General features: G+C 48.8%; 1 protein-coding gene across 3 annotated transcripts; it reads left to right on the top strand.

Moving 5' to 3' along the window:
• Nucleotides 1-3,332: 3,332 nt before the first annotated feature.
• PHETA1 (PH domain containing endocytic trafficking adaptor 1) lies at nucleotides 3,333-27,370 on the top strand. Of its 3 annotated transcripts, none has more exons than XM_075898711.1 (2): nucleotides 3,333-3,461; nucleotides 8,107-9,658. In XM_075898711.1, the coding sequence occupies exon 2, from the start codon at nucleotides 8,118-8,120 to the stop codon at nucleotides 8,970-8,972; it is 855 nt and encodes a 284-aa protein (XP_075754826.1). In that variant the 5' UTR covers nucleotides 3,333-3,461; nucleotides 8,107-8,117; the 3' UTR covers nucleotides 8,973-9,658. The 3 variants fall into 3 exon arrangements, 2 of the variants coding, with proteins under 2 accessions (XP_075754826.1, XP_075754825.1); XR_012896024.1 differs by lacking the exon at nucleotides 8,107-9,658 and adding an exon at nucleotides 26,259-27,370 and having other exon boundaries at nucleotides 3,359-3,461; XM_075898710.1 differs by lacking the exon at nucleotides 3,333-3,461 and adding an exon at nucleotides 3,491-5,378.
• The last annotated feature ends 597 nt before the right edge of the window (nucleotides 27,371-27,967 follow it).

Below are 27,967 nucleotides of genomic sequence, written 5' to 3'. Positions count from 1 at the left end.
CGCTTTAATAAGGCATTTGACACAGTCTTGCATGACCTTATCAATAAACTAGGGAAATACAATTTAGATGGTGCTACCATAAGGAGGGTACATAACTGTCTGAATAACTGTCAGAATAACTGTCTGAAAGGGCATAACAAGTGGAGTTCTGCAGGGATCTGTTTTGGGACTGGTTTTGTTCAATATCCTCATCAATGTTTTGATGATGGCATAGAATAACGCTTATTAAGTTTGCAGATGATACGAAGCTCAGAGGGGTTGCAAGTGTCTTGGAGGATTGGGTCATAATTCAAAATGATCTGGACAAACTGGAGAAATGATCTGAGGTAAACAGGATGAAGTTTAATAAAGACAAATGCAAAGTGCTCCACTTAGGAAGGAACAATCAGTTTCACACATATAGAATGGGAAGTGACAGTCTAGGAAGGAGTATGGCAGAAAGGGATCTAGGGGTCATAGTGGATCACAAGTTAAACGTGTCAGCAGTGTCACACTGTTGCAAAAAAACCAAACATGATTCTGAGATGCACAACAGGAGTGTTGTGAGCAAGACAGGAGAAGTCATTTTTCTGCTCTACTCTGTGCTGATTAGGCCTCAGCTGGAATATTGTGTTCAGTTATGTGCACCACATTTCAGGAAAGATTTGGAGAAAGTCCAGAGAAGAGCAATAAGCAGGGGCGGATATAGGGCAGGGCGAACGGGGCAGTCGCCCCGGACCCCACGCTTCAAAAAGCCCCGCGCATGCGCCGTGGCGCCGCTGCACATGCGCTGTGGCGCCGCTGCGCATGCGCTGTGGCGCCGCTGCGCATGTGCCGTGGCAAAGGGGGGGCCCCGCAGACTTACGCTGCCCAGGGCCCCGCAAAACTGTCATCTGCCCCTGGCATTAAGAATGATTAAAGGTCTAGAGAACATGAGCTGTGAGGGAAGGCTGAAGGAATTGGCCTTGTTTAGTTTAGAAAAGAGAAGACTGAGAGGGGACATGATAGCAGTTTTCAAGTATCTAAAAGGGTGTCACAGAGAGGAGGAAGAAAAATTGTTCTCCTTGGCCTCTGATGATGGGACAAAAAGCAATGGGCTTAAACTGCAGCAAGGATGGTTTAGTTTGGATAATAGGACAAACTTCCTGTCAGGGTGAGTAAACACTGGAATACATTGCCTAAGGAGGTTGTGGAATCTCCATCACTGGAGATATTTAAGAGCAGGTTAGACAGATGCCTATCAGAGATGATCTAGAGCAATGGTCTCCAGCCTTTTTAACTACAAGATCACTGTTTCAATTTAAGTGCAATGAAAGATTTACCTCAAACCCAAACATCCTTACCCCACTTCCTTCCCGTCCCTTCTTTGAGGCTCTGCCCCTCCTCCACCCCTTTCCTGAGGCCTCACTCTGCTCACTCCATCCCTCTTCCTCCCCCATCCTCACTCACTTGCACCAGGTTGGGGTAGTGGGTTGGGGTGCAGGCTCTGGTCTTGGGCCAAGGGCTTTGGAGTGTGAGAGGGACTCCAGGCTTAGCCCAGGGCAGGGGATTGGAGTCCAGGAGGGGTTTCAGGATGCAAGCTCTGGGAAGAAGGTTGGGTGCAGGAGGCGGTTCAGGGCTGGGACAGGGGTACAGGAAGCAGGCTCTGGCTGGGCACCGTTTAACTGAGACTGCTTCCAGGAGGTGAAGCAGTGGGGTAAAGGCAGGTTTACTGTTGTCCTGGCCTTGCACCACTCTTGAAAGCAGCTGGCATGGACAGCAATGGCTCCATGGCACCATCTGCTGCCCCTCATCTACAGGCCCTGAACCCACAGCTTCTATTGGCCATGGTTCCCCATTATTGATCAATGGGAGCTGCAGGAGTCTGCTGGCAAGGACAGCATGTGGAGACCCCCTGCTCTGCCTTTTTCAAGGGCTGCAGGGACATGCCAGCCACTTCCAGGAGCAGCAGTTACCACAGGGATAATGACTCCAGTCATGACAGGTTCGGCATTTTAGAATTCACTCCTCAAATAATTAAACTTAAGCGTAAGAGAGAAATTAAAATTATGAAATGCACAGGCCAGTCAAAAACCAAAAATAACCTACTTTGCAAGCAGTAAAAGAAACAACAACAGTCTACCTATGTGTTGGGTCAGGAGATGAGAGTGAAGGACAGTATGTGTTTGTGAGAATGACAGAGACACACAGTGGCTACGTCTAGACTGGCATGATTTTCCGGAAATGCTTTTAACGGAAAAGTTTTCTGTTAAAAGCATTTTCGGAAAAGTGCGTCTAGATTGGCATGGACGCTTTTCCACAAAAGCACTTTTTGCGGAAAAGTGTCCATGCCAATCTAGACGCGCTTTTCCGCAAAAAAGCCCCGATCGCCATTTTTGTGATCTGAACAAATCTGAGCTGCCTACACTGGCCCTTTTGCGCAAAAGGACTTTTGCCTGAATGGGAGCAGTGTAGTATTTCCGCAAGAAGCACTGATTTCAGACAGTAGGAAGTCAGTCCTTTTGCGGAAATTCAAGCAGCCAGTGTAGACAGCTGGCAAGTTTTTCTGGAAAAGCGACTGATTTTCTGGAAAAACTGGCCAGTCTAAACACAGCCAGTGTGTGAGAGTGATATAAATTTTCATTGCCAAGTTCTGTCCACCCCATCCCCTTCCCTTTGTGTGGAGATGGGGTACAGGAGTGGGGGGAGGAAGAACACCCTGACAGCATCCCCCACTTTTTCTCCCACACCCTGCACAGCAAGCAGGAGGCTCCCAGGGAGCAGCTCCAAAGCAGAGGGCAGGAGCAACAGGACAGTGGGTGGAGGAGCAAATGAAGTGCCAGTGCTTGATAGCTTCCTAACCAAACCAGTCAGGATCACCTGTCAGAGGCTCCAAGATCTACCAGTAGATCCCGTCTAGACGGTGCTTGGTCCTGCCCTGAGGGCAGGGGACGGGACTTGATCTCCCAAAGTTCCTTCCCATTCTAGTGTTCTGTGATTCTCTGAGCCCCCGCCCCACCCCAGAGCCCACACTCCAGTTGCACGATGTTGGAGAGAGGGCACCAACAATTTTCTTCAACTGGGCCAAGAGACCTTAGGGTGAGTCCCTCTCCTGCATTGGAAACCTGGATCTGTGGGACCTGGGGTTGGCATTTCCCACTCGGGCTGGAGCGTGCACACTGCGTGGTCAGCCCCAGCTTGGTCTCCCTGCGGCTGGCCGAGGGCAGAGCGGGGTGAGTCCAGGTTTTCCAGTCTGGACACAACCATCCGCAGCAACGCTAGGGGCCGAGGGTAGGAGGGGCAGTCCCTCCCACCCCTCGCTGGCTGGCTCCGGAGGCGGGTGTGGGGCTGGGCTGGCTCTTTAAGAGCGGCCGAGCTGTTGTTGCTCCATCTGGCCAGCCCGCAGAGGAGGAGCCAGCCCGGCCGGGGACAGGCTGGCGCGGAACGAAGGGAACAAAGGAGCGGGGCGCAGCCAGCAGCGCGGCTGCCCCGGGGGCGCCGAAGTAAGGCCGGGCCGGGGGATGGAGGCCGGGGCGGGATGGAGCCGTGGCAGTCGCTGGCGAGGGACAGAGCTGGGGGCGGGCAGAGGCGCCAAGCGGGACCCGGGAAGAGCTACCAGGGGGGCGGGAGAGTCTGGTCTCCCCCCTCCTTCCCTGCCCTGAACGGGGCTGGAGGCCACGGGGATGGGCCCGCTCCCGAAAGCTGCCCCGCGGGGTTCTGCGAAGCGGGCTTGAGCCTCTCCCCCGTGGAGTCTGCAGCGGTGGGTGCCTCCAGGCCGAGTCCCTCTCCAGCATCCTGGCTGGTTGGGCTGCAGCCACTTCCCCACTCGCCCTTCTCACACCAGTATCCCCAGGAGAGCAGAGCAACTTTCTAAGGACCGGGGAGGGATGTCCTAGCTAACTTGCCCAATGCACACTCAGCTGGGGGGGAGAGGAGCCCAATTCCTGAAGGAGTCCACCAGAAGGACTCTGGCTGACATGCAGGAAACACACCTGATGGGAAAACACGGTGCTGATCTCAGCCATTCCCAGTGTCACTTGAAAAAAGTCTCTCATTGCCGAGTTACAGATTCCTATTTCATTTTCATCTCTTAGTTCTGCTAAGTCAGCTGGCCTCCAGCTAGCAGCAGAATAACTTGGCATTAACTTCCTAACAAGTTCAACAGCAACAGCAAGTCACCCCATGAATGAAATAGATGGGGTTGTGAACAACATTCCTTGATACTTTCTACTTGGCTTATACTCAGGATCAGGCCCCTGTGTGATTATAAAAATAACCTTCTGGTGATTGGGGGGAGGAGCGCGGCATGGACCAAAACTCCCTTCATTTAATTTTTAATGTGACTTAAAAGTGAAATTACTTTCACATATCCCAGTGTTTTATTGTGGTCCTATGGTTTAAAAAATTACTTAACTAGGACCTGAGTTAAACAAACAAATGTAGAGAGGAGTGTTGTCTAGTGATCAGAGCAGAGGACTGTCAGGACACCTGGACTGCAGTCCCAGGTCTGAAATTGACTGCTAGAGTTTTCTTGGGGCTAGTCACTAAACCTATTGGTGTCACTTCGGGGTGCCCTATTTGACACTGTAACAATTTGTTTCCGCAAACATAGCTGCAATTGCTCAGCATCTGTGAGGGTTATGACAATAGCTGGAACTGAATCCGGGACCTCTGGAGCTTATTGCATGAGCCTGTACAGCATGAGTTAAAAGTCAGCTGGCTCTCAGCTAAGGCTGTAGACCCAGAGCAAACTCATTCTTTCTCTCTGGAAGTGATCTGAGTGCCACTACATGATCTAAGTGAACCACACTCAGTAGGCTGGCATCCTGGGGAAGCTGGTGGTGACTGAGGGTTGGAGTCCCGCCCACCTCCAGCTGGACCCGTTTGCATGCTTAGAATTCATGGATGCTTTTGATAATTTGGCCCTTTGTCCTGGTGTGCTGGGTTCCCTGGGTCTCAAATAGTTACTGGTAGATAACCTCACTGTCTCCTTTGGGGCTGGTAATTAATGAATAAGTGCAAGGTCCATTGAGTGCCTTGCACTGGAGGTACTGTCAATATTATTAAGGAAGCAGAAGCTAACAGCATTGTTATATTTATAGATCCTATATCTTGTGGCTGCTGTGGTGAGCAGGGGCTGTACTAAAAAAATTTGGACAAGGGGGAGTTATGTCAGCATGCAGAGAGCATTATATGTGATTCTATTCTATTGCAAAGGCTGAATGTCGGAGGACACAATGGAGCATATAGATCTATTAGAAGTTGGGGGGGCAAACTAAAATCTGAGGGGGGCAACTGCTCTCCTTCCCCCACAGCAAGTGAACATCCCTGCTGCTGAGGACAAGGACAGCCACATGACGGAGTGACAATGTCTCTGACTGCTCGTGCAGCAGCGATAGCAGTAGTTAATAACAAATGTGGTAAGACAATTTACTTCCTCGATCAAACACAAGTTACTGTAAACAAGAAAGGAAATGGCGCATAAAGCGTTGTTAAACCTCTACTGGTAGCCCTTGCCACTCCATCCAGGGCTAAGTTACTCTCCTGGCCGTCAAGGTACCCTGAAGATTTTGAAGGGAACACATTTCACAACATACTGGGTGAAAGCAGCCTCTTTGCTTGGAAGAGAACATAGGCACTGAAAGCAAATGCTTTCTGTTCAAAGTGGCATTTGCAGAGCTTACCTGTGACATGAGAAATTATAGATGTTTCAGAGGCTAGTGGCAGGTCTCCAAAATAAGCTAATAGTTTACTTCTCAATGGGCACGTAAAAGGATAGCAGTACGCTGTGCTGGGAGCCCATTTCAGCTGTCCATTGGGGCGAGGGGGCACTGAAGTCTTGGGACCTCTGGCAGCCGTTGGTCCTGGCATTGCTCTGGTTTCAGTGAAGGACGTAAGTTTACTTTACACATTAAAGCATTGACAGGAGTGTTGTGAGCAAGACATGAGAAGTCATTTTTCCTCTCTACTCTGCCCTGATTAGGCCTCAGTTGGAGTTTTGTGTCCAGTTCTGGGTGCCACATTTCAAGAAAGGTGTGGAGAAATTGGAGAGGGTCCAAAGAGGAGCAACAAAAATTATGAAAGGTCTAGAAAATATGACCAGTGAGGGAAGACTGAAAGAAATTGGCTTGTTTAGTTTAGAAAAGAGAAGACTAAGGGCACAAAACAGCTTTCAGGTATCTAAAAGGGTGTTAAAAGGGGGAGGGAGAATAATTATTCTCCCTCACCACTGAGGATAGGACAAGAAGCAATGGGCTTAAATTGCAGCAAAGGAAGTTGAGGTTGGACATTGGGATAAAGTTCCTACCTGTCAGGGTGGTTAAGCAATGGAATAAATTGCCCAGGGAGGTTGTGGACTCTCCATCACTGGAGATATTTAAGAGCTGATTAGATAGGCATCTGTCAGGGATGGTCTAGATGGGTCTTGATCCTACTGTGAGTTCAGAGGACCAGACTTGTCCTCTCAAAGGCTATGTCTCCACTACAAGGTTTTTGCAAAAAAACCGGTGAAACATCCACACCTCAAGTGCATTTTTGTGAAACAATACAAAAAATACAGTAAATTGACAGGATAGTGGGCTTTTGCCATCCACACTATAGCTCTTGCGCAAAAAGGCATGTGTGGATGCTCCTCAGGGGTTTCTTGTACAAAAAGAGCCTATCAGAAAAAGCACATGTGCTCTGATGGCCATTCTGTGAATAGCCATCAGAGCTTTCTTGCGCAATTCTGTCCATGCAGTGCGGACGCTCTCTTGCACAAAAGCACATCGCTTTTTGCAATGTGTTTTTGAGATGTGGACGTGCTTTTGTGTAAGAAGTTTTTGCAGAAGATCTCTTTTGCAAAAAACTTCTTGTGCAAAATCCTTGCAGTGTAGACAAAGCCTCTTCCAGTTCTAGTGGTCTATGAAAATGTTCCCACTGAAATCAATGAAACCAACTACATGCTCAGATTGAAGCTTCCTGGATCATGGGGATGCTGCTATCATTGTTCTGCCTATAGAGATCGCCAAGCAGGATATATCCCACACTCCCTCTTTTCCAGATGCGAATTCTGGAAGAGAGGCAACGGGACTTGCCTGGAGTTGCACACTCAGTTAGTGGTAAATGTAGGAAGAGAATCTTTGAGTCTTTTGCCTCCCAGCCCAAGAAGAGGAACCAGGACAGTTAAACAAGCAGAGTTATCAAGGCCAATCCCTGTAGCAGGAGAGAATGTGCTCAGACTGCCAAGTAAGTCAGGCTGGGTTGCTAAATAGACTGCTACTGAATAACTTCACCCAGGTTATGTCTAGACTGCAGGTTTCTTTCAGAAGAAGCTTTTCCAGAGGAGATCTTCCAAAAAAACTTCTTCCAAAAAAGAGCATCCACACTGCCAAGGCGCATCAACAAAGCCATCTGCTTTTTCGAAAGATAGCATCCACACTGAATGGACGCTATCTCGCATTTCAACTGTGATTACTATGGACAGAATGGCCACCAGCACACCTGTGCTTTTTCCTCCTTCCTCTTCTTCCAAAGGAACTCCCTCCTCCCCGTCCACACACACCTTTTTGCAAAAGAGCTCTTTTGGAAAAAGGCTGCTTCCTCTAATGCTATTTATCATGCATGACTGAACAGCAGTTCCTAAATTATGCTCCTCCCCCCCATATTAATTGCAATTGAACAATGAAACATCCAGCTGGCCTGGCACTACTAACTGGGTTCCTTGCTCCAGTCTTGCTGCCCTGATCAGAGACCAGGAATAGACAGGGTGCCAGTCCTATTGTTGCGAATCTTAGTCAGCCGTAGTCAGTTGCTCCAATCCAACGCTGCCAGGTTACCTGCTTTCCCCTCTCTGGGCTCTGAATCCCTCCTCCCGGTGAAGGGAGAGCAGCCGGTGAGGGAGGGTCTTGCAGTACATAGGGGGCCAGGGCAAAGATGTAGAGCCTCTGTGCAGATGCCCCTCTGCCTTTGTGTTAGGGTTTGAACTCCTGCCCCCGCATGTCACTTTCCAGTCTGTACCTCGGTGGGCAATGAGGGCCATTCTGAGCTAGGCCCTCACTGAGACAGTACAGTCACTCTGGCTGCAGGGCTGGGCCTGCCTGGTCTTTGCTCAGAGACCACAGCAGAGCCTCGCCTCCCGGTTCCATAAAAATCTCTCTCCCTATCTAGGCCTTGGAGCCATGAAGCTGAACGAGCGGAGCCTGGTGTTCTACGCCACGTGTGACTCCCCCGCTGACAACGCCGGCTTCCTCTTCAAGAAGGGCGAGCGGAACACGGCCTACCACCGGCGCTGGTTTGTGCTGAAGGGCAACATGCTCTTCTACTTTGAGGAGCAGGAGAGCCGCGAGCCGGTTGGCATGATCATCTTGGAGGGCTGCACGGTGGAGCTCTGTGAGGCCGCCGAAGAGTTCGCCTTCGCCATCAAGTTTGACGGCACCAAGTCACGAACCTACATCCTGGCAGCCGAGAGTCAGGCCACCATGGAGTCCTGGGTCAAGTCCCTGTCGCGCGCCAGCTTCAACTACATGCGGCTGGTGGTGAAGGAGCTGGAGAAGCAGCTGGAGGAGATGCAGTGGGGCCTGGCTGGTGGCCGCAGCGTCCAAAGGAGGTCACCGATTTACCGGAAAACCAAACTGGCTCTCAGCACAGACACCACATCTACTCCAGAGCTGCCACCTCCTCGGGAGAGACCTATGGCATCGCCCTGTGCCTCTCTGAAAGAGAACGGCTGTGCGGTGTGGAACAATGCTCAATGTGTGGATCCCCTGCCAGCTGGGGACAGCCCCGGGGCCCTTGCTGACTCAGGGAGCATGAGGACATCGGCAGGCAGCAGCCACGAGGGAAGCCTGAAGCCGCCTCCTTTGCCACCTCGCAGACGTGGGTCATCGGGCAGTGCCTGTGGCCCTGGGGCCGGGGCAGAGAGCCCAGTGTGCCCAGGTACAGTGTGTTTCTCCAAGCTCCACAACTGGTACGGCAAGGAGATCACGGAGCTGAGGAGAGAATGGCTGGAGAGCCAGAGGAGCCGTGAACTGTGACCGAGGCTCTGAGGGGAGGACAGGAGGCATGAGTGTGGAGAGACGAGGTGCTGGGGGGAATACTCCTTTGGAAACACTAAGCCATATCTGAAGTCAGTCTGGCTGCAGTGACGCCTGAGCCGCTGTCACATGCTGCCAATTAGTGTGATCGGGAACTCCTGCATTGGGGCACTTTGCCTGCCTGATATCACATACCTGGCTCCAACAGTGGCCCTGTGGGTCACTGCGTCTGGGCTTCCCATTGCCAGCAGCACATTTGAGGTGGGAGTGCAGACAATTGGTTTTTGTACTCTGCCTCTGGATGTAGGTTTCTCCTCCTCCCTCCAAGCTCCTTGTCTGATCTGAGAGTGATCAGATAGCAAGCGCGAAAAATTGGGACGGGGGTGAGGAGTAATAGGCATCTTTATAAGATAACACCCTGAATATTAGGATTGTCCCTACAATGTCAGGGCATCTGGTCACCCTATCTGACCCGCCCATTGCTGGCAATGGACTTCATGGAGAGGTTGGACTCATAGTTTTCTATCCAAACCCCTCTGGCCAGAGTCAGATGTTGAAAGTCATTTAGTGTACTTGCTGCTTCAGCACCAGAGCTCAGCGGGGACACACCTAGGCTACGTCTACATTGGCCCTTTTTCCGGAAGGGGCATGTTAATTTCACAGGTCGTAATAGGGAAATCTGCGGGGGATTTAAATATCCCCCGCGGCATTTAAATAAAAATGTCCGCCGCTTTTTTCCGGCTTTTAGAAAAGCCGGAAAAGAGCGTCTACACTGGCCCTGATCCTCCGGAAAAAAAGCCCTTTTCCGGAGGATCTTATTCCTACTTATTCCTACTTCAAAGTAGGAATAAGAGCCTCCGGAAAAGGGCTTTTTTTCCGGAGGATCAGGACCAGTGTAGACGCTCTTTTCCGGCTTTTCTAAAAGCCGGAAAAAAGCGGCGGACATTTTTATTTAAATGCCGCGGGGGATATTTAAATCCCCCGCGGATTTCCCTATTACGACCTGTGAAATTAACATGCCCCTTTCGGAAAAGGGGCCAGTATAAACGAGCCCCGAGGGGTTCTGAAAGCCTATGGTGTTGTTTGCAAAGTGTCTCTCACAATCTTCCTCCAGCTATTCTAGCGTCCTGTGAGCTGCTGGAGTCAGCAAAGAATGTGCTAAAAGCATGAAGCTGGTTAGAATCGCTGCTTCCAGATAAGTTCTTTCATTTGGTTTGGGAGGCAGCAGCTACTGAAGTCACCTCAGTGTGGAACTGGGAGGCTCATAATTGTAAAAATCAGTTATTTTAATCACTCTTTGGTACTGTTGCCACTTTCCATGATGGTACTGGAAAGCTGGGAACCTGGGAACACTGGTTTAAATAATCTTGCCAGCCCTCCTGGCTTGCGTGATACGGGACCTCTAAAAATATTGTTAATTCTGTTTCAGCACTTGCCCAGCATAGGGATATTAAAAAGCAGGTAATTGTGTAACAACTGAAAAATTCAGTGGTTACATGCACCTGAGGTAACAGCAGCTGGCTCCTGGCATGCAATGGCTCTCCTCTGTGGTCCTGTTCATGGGGAGCTGGCTGCCAACCAAGCACTGCTGCATTAGGGTGGCAGCTGGCATCCCAGGAGCCTGTGTGTAACTGTGAACGATAACTAATAAACCCAATCTTATTGGTTAACCATTTACATGGTTATACATTTTCACCCCTAATCCAGGATGGATTATAGACAAACAATACTTAATTTCTGGTTTGTACCTAGCAAGGCTACATTCTGCGAATACCTAAGAGAGCCGGTGTTTGTGGGTCCCTAGAATGCACAAGTCCACATCTGTGTCTGCTGGAGTACATGGGCAGACTGCCATTAACCTCAACGGGGCCAGTGATGGGGTAACATTGAGAGTTTGGGGACATACCGCCCTATTTACATGCCTTCACCAAGCATTTACACACGAGTAATGTGTGTTAATAGGGTTAGATGCCCTAAATGTTCTCACTGAGGTTAATGGGAGTTTGCCAATGGACTCCAGAGGCCACAGAGGTAGACAGTTGCTGTGCATCCTGCCCAAATTTAAATGGGAAGCCATTGATGAAGTAAGTTATTCTGCAGCGTAAGTGGCTGCAGCACTATGGCTTCAGTGTGCAGACCAACCACCTTGCTTGGGCAACATAGGGTTTGCTCTGTTCTTTAAATATGTCAAGCCGACTTCCTCATTAGCAGTGAGGTTCTGGTTAAGAGTTAGGACTCGTAGGCGTTATAGTAACGGAAATAGTAATTAGTATTAATAAATGTCTGCTTGTTACACCCCATTCAGACATGGTGAACACTGCAGGGTGTGGGGAGGGAAGCACAATGTAAATTTAAATATAAATATTAACTTGGAAAAGGCTAATTTCAAACCAACTTCTGTAATTTATAGAAGAAATACGCAGCAGCTCAGTGATTCAGTACCCAAAAGGCACTCGCTCCTGGATAAAACTTTAGATTACAAAGCACTGAAAATATGGTGCATCTTAGCACTGTGAGGAGCTGAAGGTATCTGAAACTACCTTTTTTTTAAATGATGCTTTTATTGCTGAAATATTTTGGTTTTGTGCATCTTTAAATTTTGCTCTCTGTTCAATTATGTTTTGGGACATCTCAATTGAAGAGATGCAGCTCTTATTGCAGCTCCTGGCTCATTTGAAGCGACATCCAATTTTTGGGAATGAAACCTACTCCAAAGACTGACTAAATGTAAAATATCTTCCCTGAGCATAAGTTCTGAAGTTATTTCTATGCACCTCATTTTGGATCCTTTGTACCACGGAACATGCCACAGACTCACTGCTGGATCAGTATGGGTGTTTTAATTTATTTTTAATCTGAAAAGTTGTTTATAAGATCTTTCTTTTAAAAATATTTGTTGCCTCTCCAGCATATTGCGTGGGTGCATTTTGAATCTGATCACTCAGAGAAGAAATGCTGGCATTTGAGTGCTTGTCTTACAAAGGGCACATGCTGGTCAACACTCTCTCCTTGGTACAGAATCGACCCCAGCAAGGTATTCATTGACAATCCCAGCCAGCAATGCTGTTTGAGGCCTGCTTTTTATGTTATCATCTTTGTAGTTAAGTAAGTGAGTGCAATACCTCAATCCTGAGGAGAAACGCCAGGGATGACCTTGGAATAGGTCAGAAAAATTGTTGTGTCAGTCTCTGTGGTGACTCAGATTGCTGAAGTAACAGGGACACATTTCAATTGCTTTGTGGGAAATCTGCCTCTTTCTAATGTTCTCATTTTCCAGGGATGCTAAAAATAGAAGAGAACAACCAGATGCTTGTACAAGATACATGGGGATTCTTAGGAGTTGACAATTGTATCTGGTCAGAAAATCACCATTAACTTTACACTGCAGGAGTAAAGTTCTCTAATAGTTAACTAGAGTAACCTGGTAGAACTGCAGAAGAGTTTCACTTTGATTCTTTCGCAGTCTGTGGTGGCTGGCACTGTGTGTGCACTGTCTGCTTGTTAGGTGTCATTAAAGTCAGCGGGACAACTTCATCCCAGCAGTAAACTCCAGGGATGTTGGGGGAATTACCCCAGGATGAATTTGATCCCGCAGATACTGTTGCATAAGAGATGAGCTCACCTTTAGACTAGGACAGGGTTTTAAGAAAGAAATGTGTTTTCCAGCATGACAGCCCATTGTAGATTGCCAAAGGCTTCTGCGTACTGCATGGAATCGTATGAGGCGTGACTGCCCTGGAGAAATGACCGATGCCAGGGATTGAAAATTATACTGTTTTTCACCGCTCTGGGTATGGGATAAATACCTGGGTGGGCAGAAAGAGCTGAGTGCTACAGACTTTGCAACCTCCAAATGCCCTGAAGTTGTTTGTTTTTAAGGGGAAGGAAGTATCTCTTGAACACTGAGGGTGGAGGGAAGCTCTCTTGCGTAGAGTGGGAACACATTTGTCAGAGAATTATATTGTCAGTGAGGTGTGAAATGATTCATGTGTTGTGCCAATCCTTTTTTTAGTATGTGTGTAACTCTTGCCTGCATTTTATGAACACTAAGGCAGGCCAGCCATATTTTAGTGGATTATCTCCTCCTTATTTGCGGGCTGGATTGTACTGAGCATAGATATTAAGGATGTAATATATGAACTAAAAGGAAGTTATTCACACAGTGCACAGTCCGCTGTGGAACTCCTTGCCTGAGGAGGTTGTGAAGGCTAGGACTGTAACAGGGTTTAAAAGAGAACTAGATAAATTCATGGAGGGTAAGTCCATTAATGGTGTTCCTAGCCTCTGTTTGTCAGAGGGTGGAGATGGATGGCTGCTGTTGGCAGACAGGATACTGAGCTGGATGGACCTTTGGTCTGACCCAGTATGGCGGTTCTTATGTTCTTATGTATGTAAAGATCCTGTCTAATTAATTAACCGGTTAAATGTTATGTTTAACCAGTTAACCAATTACAGAGGCCAAGCAGGGGGGCACTCTATCTGGGTGGACTGGCCCTTCCAGGGCTTCTCTGGCCAGGCTGAAGCAGCTCCCTGCCCGTGACAGGCAGCCCCCATTGGTTAACTGTGACCAGTGAGCCTCAGCCTTTATGGATGAGGCTAACTGATTAAAGATTCACATCCTTAATTTATACAAGCCTGTTTTTTTTTTCATTCTAAGTTTTGTGTTTCTGTCTCTTGATCTTAATTTACGGTTAGCTTTATTTATGTTCGTGTCTGATTGTCGAACAATGTGTGTTTTCATTCCAAAGGGACAGCTGTTTGATCATTTGCGAAGTGTAGCATTTTGGGAAGCGATGTCATTAAAAGTTTGGCTGGAGTTAATTGTCTCTTGGATTACAAGTTTGTGTGTTATTTGTTAGTCTGAACCTGTTGTGTGGTTTGTTTTTTTATTCCAAATCCTGGTCCTACCAGAGTCAAAGGGAGTTTTGACATTGTTAGTTGTGCTAAGATTTACGCCATAGCAATTTTAAACAGCAGGTCATGAGAACATTGCACTATATGTTACCCACGCTGCCAGAACATGGGACTGACCGTGTATTCCCTCACATGACAGGACAAGAGTCTATACTGCTACCAGGTAATGGAATTACTGCATTGGTTTAAATGGGAGGCACATGTTTTTAATACTGAAAATCCTGGGATCAAACCCACTGATTGTGTGGGAGTTGTTCTGCTTCCATAAATACTGTCACTGGACTACATCAAAGGTCCCTTATCAAGCAAACTGAAGTGGCATATTAGGGGGACAGGGTGAGAGAGTTTGTACCTAAATGGAATACTTAAAGAATCTTCAGTTGAAATCCAGACCTTAACAATCTGTAAAATGCTTTGAGATCCAAATGCTACAAGGTCCCAAAGATTTGTTTTTCACTGATAATTGCTATTTTAGTGCTGGGAAACACAAACATAAATTGTTTCCAGTTCTGGCTCTATAAACTACCTATGATCTCTTGGCAGAAGTGCTCTTTGAAGTCTGGTGAAAGATGAATTTAGTTTAAAAAATAAACCTAAAATAATGGAAAGTCGCAAACCAAAGACTAAAATTCATATTCTCTTGCAAGATGTGAATGACCGTGTGTAGAACCTAGAAGATCAAAGTCTCAAAACAGCGTTGGATTTTTTCCGAAGTGCAGGAAATGGAACTATTCATAGATTTTTGCATACGTGTATATTTTGTATACATGGACAAATTGCATGTATACAACTCATTCTGAGGACTCTTGGACCCCTTCCAGCCCTGGCTCTTTGCTACCTCAGCCAGACCCAGTTCTTGGGGCTCCCCACACAGCTGCTGGGGAAGGGGGCCAGGGTAAGGTCGCACCCAGCTTTCCCTCTGGTCGCCAGGGAGGGGCCAGCCCTCCCCCCCTGCTTCTAGCCACCAGGAGGAGCTGGGGTAAAGCTGTGCTAGACTGAAGCCACACCAGGTCCTGCCCTCTCCCTGGCTGCCAGGGATGGGGTGAGACCAGGCCAGCCCTGGCTCTCCCTCCCTCCCCCCCGCGCCCCTGACCACTGGGCAGGGCTGAGACCTCACCAGACCCAGCTCTCCCCTTTTGTCCCCCCACCAGTCTTTGCAGTCCTGGCGGTCTCCCCTCAGCTGCCGGGGGATTGGGCCATCTTCTCCCACCCCCAGCATGGGGGAGGCCATGTGATTCCCTGGAGCAAGGTGGAGGGGTGAGAAGGGAAGCCATGTGGCTGCTGGCAGAGAGAGAGGCTTTGAGACACAAAGTGACGCATGATGTTACTCTGTTGACCTGTAGGGTTGCCAGATGGTTTCAATAAAAATACCGGACACACTTGACATGACATCACAATCAACATTCCATCTTAGTTAGAAAATACTCGACATTTCTATTTTCGCAATTTGTTTCCTGAACAGAAAACTCAAATACTGGACTGTCCAGTTCAAAAGCCAACACCTGACAACCCTATTAACCCGCAGGAAAAGGTTTTTTTATATAAAGAGAGAAACTTCAATGTACGTCACGAAACATGGCTGCTGCGGTGTTTTCAAGTAGAGGTGCCAGAGTATCTCCAATAACCACAATGGCAAAAATGTTTTACAAAGCATTTCCAGAAATGGTCCTTGCATTTTTCAGTAGGTTTCATTTTGTGCCGTCTGGCTGACGTCTGTTAGGTAACACCACATTACTGGGTGCAAAATAGGGAAGTGATGTCAAAGCTGTTGCCTAACAAGAGATTAATCTAAGTCTCACTGAAGGCAACAACTCCCAGGCTATGTCTATACTGCATCCTCTTGCGCAAAAGCCTATGCAAATGAAGCACGGATTAGCATATTACCACACTTCATTTGTATACTTAATTAGGGGCCGTTTTTGCGCAAGAGGTTTTTCACAAAAAGGAGTCTTCTACACAGCTCCTTTTTGTGCACAAACCCCCTCTTGCGCAAGAGCCATTCTTCCTGAAAAAATGAAAAAGAACACCTCTTGTGCAAGAGGGGATTTTTGCGCAAAAAGGAGCTGTGTAGCTGGCCCCTTTCTGCACAAAAGCCTCTTGTGCAAAAATGGCCCCTAATTATGCAAATGAAGCATGGCAGTATGCTAATCCACACTTCATTTGCATAGGCTTTTGTGCAAGAGGGATACAGTGTAAATGTAGTCCCAGAAACTTGGTTGGGTGTTGGCTCAGGCTCCACTTGAACCTCTCTTTGTGGAAACACAGTGTCGTGTTAAAAAAAATAGCCATTACCTCTTTGCTCGAAAGCAGACATTGGTGTCTAATGCTTCCAAATCCATTGTCTTGGCGTCTAGGATGCCTCATTCTACCTGCCCTGGCCAGCTCAGAGCCGAGCCCCGCAATCAGAAGGGGCTTATGCTTCATGGCCAGTTCATTTCCTCTGATATTTCTAATCTTTCTGTCAATGTCCATCGTATGTGTCACCCGCGCATTGTGGCAAAGCAGCATTGAAAGCGGGAAAGGCTCCAAGCACTAATAAGGTGACAATGGGCACCATGTTGCCCTGTTTGCAGTGTGTTTGGAGCCCTTTGGATGTGGTGGTTGTTAGCCTCTCACCAAATAATATCAGCACATCTACAGCTAGTGAAAGCCAACAGCTGCCCTAAGTCTCACTTCCAGAGAAACAAGATTTGCTGCAGGATTTTAAAAATCCCCCTCGAGAGCTAGATGCCCATCTCACCTTGAGATTCATTCCCTTAAAGAATACACCTTGGCTACGTCTAGACTGGCATAATTTTCCGCAAATGCTTTTAACGGAAAAGTTTTTCCGTTAAAAGCATTTGCAGAAAAGAGCATCTAGATTGGCATGGACGCTTTTCTGCAAAAGCACTTTTTGTGGAAAAGCGTCCATGCCAATCTAGATGCGGTTTTGCGCAAGAAAACCCCGATCGCATTTTCGCCATTGGGGCTTTTTTGCGCAAAACAATACTGCGTTGTCTACACTGGCCCTCTTGCACAAATGCTTTTGCGCAAGAGGGCTTTTGCCCGAACGGGAGCAGCATAGTATTTCTGCAAGAACACTGACAATCTTACACAAGATCGTCAGTGTTCTTGCGGAAATTCAAGTGGCCAGTGTAGACAGCTGGCAAGTTTTTCCGCAAAAGTAGTTGCTTTTGCGGAAAAACTTACCAGTCTAGACGCAGCCCTTGTGTCTCCCTCCTCCCCGCCCATGCTTTTGTTTCATCATCCACCCTGAGCCTGCAACACAGGGACACAGCCCAGAGCAGGTGATGGCATTTAAATCATAAATACTTTAGGCCAGGGATCACAGAGCCAGGTGGAGTCAATCACCAGCCAGGGAAAGCAACTGGCCACATGCGTATAGCTTTACTTGCAGGCCCTGTTTAATAATGAATGTGAAAGAAAGGAAACTTGGCACAACAGCAAGTGATAGCCAGTGTCCCACCTAGCCCATGAGGCCTTAAGGTGTCCATCAGCTGACGGAGAAGTAAATTTCCAAGCTTGGAGCATCTACAGGCCCTGCTTGTCTTCTTCCAGTCCAAATCGCAGCCCCAGGAGAACACACTCCAGCCCTCCTCCTGGCATGCTCAGGCTGCTGTGACCCTGGATTGTATCTCCTAGTTAGGACTCGTTAGACCCAATCACAGGACACTATCAGGCTACCTTATTTGAACTTTCAAAAAAGAGGTTGTGACTATTTTCTTCCATTATTTGATCTGAGGAGTGAGTCTGGCCCACAAAAGCTCATCACCTAATAAACCATCTTGTTAGTCTTTAAAGTGCTGCATCGTCCTGTCTTTTGTTTCAGCCCAAGGGGGAGTGTATCTGTATCACACTCTACCAACTCACATTGTATACACCTTAATACAGCGTGAGTTGGTAGAGTGTGATACAGATACATTCCCTCTTTTTTGAAAGTTCAAATATGGCAACCCTACTGTCCTGCTGGGATAGTACCTGTCTGCGGGGTGCCTCTTCAGAACAGGGATGGCTGCTTTCTGGCCCTTCCCTGGGCAGCCTGCCATGATACTGAGTGTCTTCCATTGTGTGGATGTCTGCTAGATGCTTTACAATCAGTGACGGGGCCCCCTGGGGGCTGTCTGTGACAGACAGGGCAATCTCCTGCAATCACCTTGGAAGTCCTTGTCCTATGAAGGTGATGGATTATTGCAGGAACTGCCAGCATGAAGCCAGGAGCTGTGGGTGGCCCATGCAGGGGGAATTACAGCTGTAGTTGGACTGATGCTGCACCCAAGATGTTGGCAGCCCATGTGGGATCTGCGACAGCACCCGCAGTAATAGGGGGCAGCAGCGCACATCTCCGCTGCAGGAGGGAAAACTGCAGAGAGCAGCTCCCTGCAGAGGTGGACACAGATGCAGCTCAGTGCTACACTCTGATGCCCAGATGGCTGCGAAGGGCCAGCCCATTGGCACAGGATGGTGGGCAAGGCACAGTGTGGGGCAGACTCCCTAGAGCAGGGTGGGCAAAAGGGCCTCTGTGGGCCGGATCTGGCCCGCCAAGCAGGTTGATCCAGGCTGTAGAGGCCCTGCTGCTCCTCCGCCCCTAGGCCAATTAGGGCCTGTGGGTAGGGGAAGTGCACGAAGTTTCCTCCCACCCTGCCAGGAGCATGTGGCACTTTGAAGTGGCGTGCACTCCTGGCAGAGCAGGAGGAGACATCATGTGCTCCCCCGCCCCCAAGTCCTGATTGGTCTGGGGGCGGGAGGAGCATGCAAAGTGCCCTCCACCCTTCCCCTGCCCTGCGAGGCGTGAGTGGCACTTCAAAGTGCCACGTGCTCCTTGCAGGGCAGGAGGAGGCTTCATACGCTCCCCCACCCCCAGGTCAATCAGAGTTTAGGGGCGGGGAAGCACACAAAGATTCCTCTGCCCTGCTAGGAACACAAGGCACTTTTCTAAGTGCTGCGTGCTCCTTGCAGGGCGGGGCCAGGGTGGAGGAAGCCTGGGGGGCTTCTCAGGCCTGGGGGTGGGGATCATGCAAAGCCTCTTCCTGCCCTGCCAGGGACATGGGTGCTTAGGGGGTAGGGGAGGCAAAGGGACACTCCCACCCCCAGAGCAATCATGGTCTGCCCCTGCCCCTTCTGTTTTAAATCACTTTTTTTTTATGGAAGAGCAGACACGCTCTTTTGGAAGACCTGTTTTCCTCCTTTCATGAGGAAGAAGGGCTCTTCTAAAAGAGGAGGCTTTTCTGAAATTTGGCCCAGTGTAGACGGGCCAAATTTTGGAAAAACCTCTTCAGAAAAAGCTATCAGAAAAAGGTACACGAATTGTGGAGTACAATTTGCTTACCTTTTTCCGATAGATCATCATAGTGTAGACATAGCCCAGGAGAAGAAAGCCAACTCAGGTATCCCCTATTCCACTAGCGGTAAATAACTGCTCTCAGGCTCTCTGCACAGGAGAATGCTTTGGCAGGCACCTCTCAGAGAAGAGATCAGAAGGAGACCCCATCTACCAGAAAGCATGGGAGATGTAATTCTAGGGGTGGGGGTTCCATGACCATCACCCTCAAGAGAAGAAGACGGGTGGTGGTGGTCAGGGACTCCCTCCTAAGAGGGACAGAGTCATCCATATGCTGTCCAGACTTGGAATCTTGAAGCGTGCTGCTTACCAGGAGCTAGAATTCAGGATGTGACTGAGATTTTTCCAAAACTGATTAAGCCTTCGGCTTACTGCCTCTTCCTGCTTCTCCATGTGGGAACTAATGATCCAGCCAAGAATGATCGTGAGCAGGTCATTGCAGATTATGTGGCGCTGGAAAGAAGGATCAAGGAATTTGAAATGCAAGTGGTGTTCTCATCCATCTTTCCTGTTGAAGGAAAAGGCCCGGGTAGGGATCATTGAATTGTGGAAGTAAATGTGTGGTTGCGCAGGTGGTGTCGGAGAGAGGGCTTTGGTGTCTTTCACCATGGGACCCTGTTCTGGGCACAGGGATGGGTAGGGAGAGATGGGATTCACCTAACCAAGAGAAAAAAGAGAATCTTTGCAGCCTGGCTTGCAAACCTGATGAGGAGGGCTTTAAACTAGGGGTATGTCTACACTACAGCACTAATTCGAACTAACTTAGTTCGAATTAGTTAATTTGAACTAAGCTAATTCGAACTAACGGATCCAGACTAAAAAACTAGTTCGAATTAGCGTTTTGCTAATTCGAACTAGCATGCCCACATTAAGTGGACCCTGAATCGGGGTTAAGGATGGCCGGAAGCAGTGCCGGCAGGGCATCAGAGTAGGACTTAGAGTGTGGAGCTGCTGTCTCAGGCTAGCCGAGGGCTGTGCTTAAAGGGACCCGACCCCCACCCCGGATAGACAGTTCTCAGGGGTGCCCTGCTTGCAAAGCAGTCCTGGCTTGGAGTGCCCTGAGTGCCCACACTCAGCACATCACAGCACTCGGCCATCAGACCACTGCCATCTGGGGAGAGGGGGCAATTGGGGGCCTGCAGGAGAGCGTCCACCCCCAGAAGCCCGCAGAGCCAGCCCAGTCCTCCCCATCGGGGGCTCGTACCCCATTCCTCCCTCACCTCCTTCCACTTACCTCTCCCTAGGCCCCCTTCCTGATGTACAAAATAAAGGACAATTGTGTTCAAAAATAGAATCTCTCTTTATTGAACAAAACTCGGGGAGACTGGGAAAAGGAGGTGGGAGAGGGGAAGAGAGAGGGTGGGAGAGGGGAGGGCAACTACAATGATCAGAGGTTTGGAACAGGTCCCATATGAAGAGAGGCTAAAGAGGCTGGGACTTTTCAGTTTAGAAAAGAGGAGACTGAGGGGGGATAGGATAGAGGTCTATAAAAGCATGAGTGGGGTGAGAGGATGCATACAGAAAAGTTCTTCATTAGTTCCCATAACAGAAGGACTAGAGGACACCAAAGGAAAGGAATGGGTAGCAGGCTTCAAACTAGTGACAGAAAGTTGTTCTTCACAAAGCAAAGAGTCAACCTGTGGAACTCCTTGCTGCAGGAGGCTGTGAAGGCTACAACTAGAACAGAGTTTAAAGAGAAGTGAGATAAAGTCATGGAGGTTGGGTCCATGGAGTGGTATTAGCCAGGGGGTAGAAATGGTGTCCCTGCCCAAAGTTTGTGGAAGGCTGGAGAGGGATGGCACGAGACAAATGGCTTGGTCACTGTCTTCGGTCCATCCCCTCCAGGGTCCCTAGGGTTGGCCGCTGTTGGCAGACAGGCTACTGGGCTAGATGGACCTTTGGTCTGACCCAGTATGGCCATTGTAAGCTCAGGGCTCAGGGTCGGGGGTCTCAGTGGACCCCCTTGATTTTCATGCACACCTGTTCCTGGGTGGCCAGGCTGGCAGCTCTCCTGCCCTAGACGGCCACTTTCCTGTGCCTAGTGCGGAGGTCGTGAACGAGGTCCACGATGTCTGCACTAGACCAGGCGGGTGCCCACCTCTTGAGGTCCCGCCAGCCTGGTCCTGGGAAGAGGGGGAGGGCTGGGGGGCACTGGGTGGCTGGCTCAAGCCGTGCCAGGTGCAGGGTCTGCTGGCTGGGTGCTGGCAGGCTTGCATCTGGCACGGGCATCGTAGCCAGCCCATGCCCCTTTAAGGGGTCCGGGGCCGGGAGGGGGGCAATAGAGTTTCCCTGGTGTTGGCCAGAGTGGCCACCAGGGAAAGCTGGGGAGGGTTAGCCTCCCACTAGTTCGAATTAAGGGGCTACACACCCCTTAATTCGAACTAGTAAGTTCGAACTAGGCTTAGTCCTCGTAGAATGAGGTTTACCTAGTTCGAACTAAGCGCTCCGCTAGTTCGAATTAAGTTTGAACTAGCGGAGCGCTAGTGTAGCGCCTATCAAAGTTAATTCGAACTAATATCCGTTAGTTCGAATTAACTTTGTAGTGTAGACATACCCTAGGTTCTCTGGGGGACAGTGACACTTCCCCTGAGGGATGTGGTATATTGGGAAGAAACACGAGGAAGAAGCAACAAACGAGGACCCCTGATTTGAATGGAGAAAGTAGAGTAATTCCACTAGAATGCAAGAAGCCTGGGAAACAAGCAGAAAGAATTAGAAGCCCTGGCCCAGTCTAAGAACTATGATTTGATTGGAATAACAGAGACTTGGTGGGATGACTCACATGACTGGAGTATTGTCATGGGTATAAACTGTTCAGGAAGAGCAGGTGGGGGAGAAAAGGAGGAGGAGTTGCACTGTATGTAGGAGAGCAGTATGACTGCTCGGAGCTCCAGTTTAAAGTGGGAGAAAAGCCTGTTGAGAGTCTTTGAGTTAAGTTTAGAGGCAGGAGCAGCAGGGTTAATGCTGTGGTTGGTGTCTGCTATAGACCATCAGATCAGGTGGATGAGGTAGACAAGGCTTTCTTCAGACAGCTAAGAGAAGCTTCCAGCTCTAAGGACCTGGTTCTCATGGGGGACTTTAATCACCCTGACATCTGTTGGGAGGCCAATACAGCAGTACACGGACAATCCAGGAAGTTTAGGGGGAATATTGGGGATAACTTCTTGGTACAAGTGCTGAAGGAACCGACCAGGGGCCATGTGCAGCTTGACTTGCTGCTCACAAACAGGGAGGAATTTGTAGAGGAAGTAGCGGTGGGTAGCAACCTGGGCAGCAGTGATCATGAGATGGTAGATTTTAGGATTCTGACCAAAGGAAGAAAGGAGAGCAGCAACTTCACACCTTGGACTTCAGAAAACCAGATTTTGACTCCTTCAGAAAACTGATGGGCAGGATCCTCTGGGATGCTAACACGAAGGGTAAAGGAGTCCAGGAGAGTGGGCAGTATTTTAAAGAAGTCTTATTAAAGGCATAGGATGAAACCATTGCGATGTGCAGTAAAAAAAGCAAATATGGTAGGTGACCTAATTGGCTTACTGGGGAAATCCTTGGTGAGCTTAAACACAAAAAGGAAGCTTACAAGAAATGGAAACTTGGACAGATGATTAGGGAGAAGTATAAATATATTACTCGAGAATGCAGGGGAGTTATCAGGAAGGTGAAAGTGCAACTGGAATTGCAGCTAGCAAGGGATGTGAAAGGTAACAAGAAAGGTTTTTACTGGCATGTTAACTGTAAGAGGGTGATCAGAGAGGGTGGGGGCCCCTACTGGATGAGGGAGGTAACCTAGTGACAGATGATGTGGGAAAAGCTGAAGTACTCAATGCTTTCTTTGCCTCTGTCTTCACAGACTGGGTCAGCTCCCAGACAAACACACTAGGCAATGCAGTATGGGAAGGAGGTGGGCAGCCCTCTGTGAAGAAAGAACTGGTTACAAACTATTTAGAAAAGCTAGACATACACAAATCCACAGGTCCAGATTTAATGCATCTGAGGGTACTGAGGGAGTTGGCAAATGTCATTGTGGAGACTTTGGCCATTATCTTTGAAGACTCATGGAGATTGGGAGAGATCCCAGATGACTGGAAAAAGGCAAATGTAGTGCCCATCTTTTAAAAAGGGAAAAATGACAATCCAGGGAACTACAGACCAGTCAGTCTTACCTCAATCCCTGGAAAAATCATGGAGGGGATCCTCAAGGAATCCATTTTGAGGCACTTGGAAGAAGGTAAAGTGATCAGGAATAGTCCACATGGATTCACCAAGGGCAAGTCGTGCCTGACCAATCTGATGAACTTCTATGATGAGGTAACTGGCTCTGTGGAGATGGGCAAGTCAGTGGATGTGACATACCTTGACTTTAGCAAAGCTTTTGATACGATCTCCCACAATATTTTTGCCAGCAAGTTAAGGGAATGTGGATTGGATAAATGAACTGTAAGATGGATAGAAAACTGGCTAGACTCTTGGGCCCAACAGGTAGTGATCAACGGCTTGATGTGAAGCTGGTGGTCGGTTTCTAGCAGAGTGCCCCAAGAATCTGTTTTTGGGCCGGTTTTGTTCAACATCTTTATTAATGACCTGGATGAGAGGATGGATTGCACCCTCAGCAAGTTTGCAGATGGCACTAAGCGAGGGGGAGAGGTAGATACACTGGAGGGCAGGGATCGGGTCCAGAGTGACCTGGACAGATTAGAGGATTGGGCAACAAGAAATCTGATGAGGTTCAACAAGACAAGTGCAGAATCCTGCACTTGGGACGGAAGAATCCCAAGCATTGGTACAGCCTGGGGACTGAATGGCTAGGTAGCAGTTCTGCAGAAAAGGGCCTGGGGTTTACAGTGGATGAGAAGCTGGATAGGAGTTAATGGTGTGCTCTTGTAGTCAAGAAGGCTAATGGCATATTAGGATGCATTAAGAGGAGCATTGCCAGCAGCTCCAGAGAAGTGATTATTCCCCTTTATTTGGCTCTGGTGAGGCCACATCTGGAGTATTGTGTCCAGTTCTAGGCCCCCCACTACAAAAAGGATGTGGACACAATGGAGAGCATCCAGCGGAAGGCAACCAAAATGATTAGGTGGCTGGAGCGCATGACCCATGAGGAGAAACTGAGGGTGTGTCTACACTGCAAAGTTAATTCGAAATAACAGCTGTTATTTCGAATTAACTTTAATAGCGTCTATACATGCAAACTGCTATTTCGAAATTAATTCAAAAAAGCGGAGCCCTTAATTCGAATTTGGTAAACCTCATTCTACGAGGAGTAATAGTGCTGTGTAGACACTTAATTCGAAATTTGGGGCCTCCAGTCCTTCCAGGGAGCCCTGGTGGCCACTCTCCCCCAGCCCCGGAGCCATTAAAGGAGTAGACCCTGGCCACAGTGCCTGTGCCAGCTCCAAGCCTGCCAGCCCAGAGCCATCAGTGGCCACCGGGGCCCCTGACCCAGAGGCCCCAAAACGTGAGCCAGCAAGCCACTGGCAGCCAGCCCTCCACCGCTCCCTAGGAGCAGTCTGCCCACTCCCAGGAGGTCTGACAGGGCTGGAAAAGGCGGGCGCCTTCCTGGTCGAGGGTGGAGATCATGGACCTTATGCAGGTTTGGGGAGGATGCCCGCAACGTCCATGAGCTCCGCACTAGATGGAGGAATGCAGCTGACTATGGCAGGATAGCTGCCAGCCGGGCCACCAAAGGCCACATGTGAACCCAGGGGCAGGTTTGCATGAAAATCAAGTTGGTCCGGTGAGACCTCCAACCCCGGGCCCTGAGCTTCCCCTCCCCCTTCTTTCCCTTGCTTCCCCCTTCCAGCTCCCTCATCCCAAGTTTCCCCCTCCCCTCTCCAACCCTCTCTCTTCCCCTCTCCCACCTCTTTTTCCTAGTCTCCCCAGAGGTTCATCTCCCCTCCAGTTTTGTTCAATAAACCCAGTTTCTATTTTTTAACATACGTGTCTTTTGTTTGACATCAGGAAGGGATGTGAAGGAGGAATGGGGCACGAGCTCCCAGTGGGGAGGACTGGGGTGGCTCTGAGGGCTTTGAGGGGTGGATGCCCTCCCTCAGGGCCTCCTGGATCCCGATGAACTCCCCAGATGGCAGCCTGCAGCAAGTACAGCCGGGCTGATGGCAATGACCCCACGAGACACACCAGCGTGCCCAGGGGCAGCTCTGGCTCCATGTGGCTGAGTGCTGTGGTGTCCCAAGTATGGGCACTCAGGGCATTTCAAGACAGGACTGCTTTGCTGTCCCTCATCGAGGTAGACAAGCAAGCGGGGAACCCTGAGAATTGTCTGTCTGGGGTGGGGGTAAGGCACAGAGCTCAGTTAGCCTCAGGCAGCAGCTCCACACATTAAGTCCTAACCTGATGCCCTGCCTGCACTGGATCCGGCCAGCCTTAACTTCGGTTCAGGGTCCACTCAGTGTGGATGCACTATTTCAAAATAGGTTTTGTGTGTAGATGCGTTAATTCAAATTAGCTTAATTTGAATTAACTATTTCAAAATAAGTTAACTCGAATTAATGCTGTAGTGTAGATGTACCCTGAGAGAGTTGGGTCTCTTTAGTCTGCAGAAGAGAAGAGTGAGGGGGGATTTGATAGCAGCCTTCAACTTCCTGAAGGGAGGTTCCAGAGAGGATGGAGAGAGGCTGTTCTCAGTAGTGATGGATGGCAGAACAAGGAGCAATGGTCTCAAGTTACAGTGGGAGAGGTCTAGGTTGGACATTAGAAAAAAATATTTCATGAGGAGGATGGGGAAGCACTAGAATGGGTTACCTAGGGAGGTGGTGGAGTCTCCATCCCTAGAGGTTTTTAAGACTTGGCTTGACAAAGCCCTGGCTGGGATGATTTAGTTGGGATTTGTCCTGCTTTGGGCAGGAGACTGGACCTGATGACCTGCTGAGGTCTCTTTCAGCCCTAGGATTCTATGATAATATTGAACTGTCCAGCTCAGAACATGGGGCTTGGCCTGGCCCATGTCTCAAAATCATTTCTGCACCAGCCAGCCTCTTCGTGCCTTAATGAAATTCCTCTGGTCTCTACTGCAGGTGCATCCCTAGCAATAGAAGAGGAAGAGTGGGTTATGAAAGAGGAAGCAGACTGGCAGCAGGTGATGGAGAGTGGCTGGTGAGCTGGAGAGGCATGGTGAGCTGCCAGCAGGATGACTGGTGGAAAGGCACAAGAGGAACAGTGAGCAGGAGGCTGGCAGGAGCAACCAGTGGGAGTGACAAGCAGGGAACCAGCAGCTGGGAGCATGGGTTAAGGTGTGAGTGCTCAAGAAGCAGAGCAAGTAAGATGCCTCTTTACCTGCCCCTCACCCACAGGTGGGAGGTGAACTCTGCAGATGCCTCTGAAGTTTGGATCAGCGCTGACCAAGGAGAGCAACTGCAAGTGGGGTGCAGATTAAGGTTGGACATGTGAAAGGGACTTTTGGGCTGCTGGATTTAAGAACCTGAGAGGAAAAGGACACTATCCAACCCATTTACTCATGGTTTCTGTTTATGAACCCTGTTTGGAGTGGTTGCCCAAATTAACACTGAGTTACTTCCTCCTTTTAATAAACATTTCTTTTCTACACTCAGGCGCTGTGCGTGGGCATGGGGAAACATTGTCTCTCACAGGCACCCCAGAGTGGTGTGTGAATTTCCCAGGCCAGTGGGTGGGATCTAACGTGGGTTCCGTCTTATATCAACAGACAGGAAACACATGATATTGAACTTGGCTCCAGCTGGCTGAGGAGTTATATCTAGATTAGTGAGAATGAGCAGTTGTTACAGGAAAACTTCTCTGCATTTAGTGCTGAGCTGGCTCCAACCAGCAAAGCCCTCTGATTCAAAACTCTGACGTACCCAGGGTTTTGCTCTGGGTTTTTATAGCCGTAGTGTTTCAGTCTGGATCTCAGTGTTTTGGAGCAAAGCTCTGGGTTCTGATATGGTTGAAGTCATTGCCCCTTCTCCTTGGTAAGTGCAGGCTGATACCTAGCTCTGAGCCTAGCAGATCAGTATTTGCAAGACTGCCTCTCTGCATTTTTTATTTTAATAAAATAAAATATTATTAAATACATGCAAATATAAAACTTTGTTAGTTCTATTTTCATTGTCCTTTCTGTTAGAATAATATAGGGTTTTTTTTGGTAATGCCATGGGGCTTCTTAAACTTGATATAGTTTAGGGCAGGGGTGGGGAGCCACTGACTCACAGAAAAATCAATCAGGGAGCCACACACAAGTGAGAAGCAGGGGGACTGGAGTACCAGCACAGGCTTGCCAATGCTGGAGGAGGGATCCTGAGCCTCAGAGCTGGAATCAGGCAAGTCAGGGGCCACATCCAGCTCCGCCAGTAACAGACCCCAGGTCTCTTGACTGCCAGCTAAACATCTGATCCACCTTACAAGCCTTTCAATATGTATCCTGCTTTGCTAGATAAAATGCTATTTTAAAAAGAAGTCCTTCAGAAAAGCCAATTCAGATCTGTCTAACACCATTCCAGAGGTGTGGGGAAAATGCCTCCCTTCCCCAGCATCCAGAGGGTTAATTTCATTACACATTCAATTGTCCATAAAGGGAGAAAAATGGTTGCCATGGAAGCAGGCTGTGCTTCCTTGAGAAGTTGCAGCTATTCATTAAAACTAAATCCTCCCCATTCATTTCAACAGCTCCGCAACATATGGATTTATTAATTCATCAATGGCAAAACCCTGTCTCCTGTCAGAAGCTACAAAACCGTAGAGTGATATGGATCTGTGTAAGGTCAGCCAC

Source organism: Pelodiscus sinensis, chromosome 15, assembly GCF_049634645.1.
Source record: "Pelodiscus sinensis isolate JC-2024 chromosome 15, ASM4963464v1, whole genome shotgun sequence".
Lineage (NCBI taxonomy): Eukaryota > Metazoa > Chordata > Testudines > Trionychidae > Pelodiscus > Pelodiscus sinensis.
This window is presented reverse-complemented; position numbering and strand designations above follow the sequence as displayed.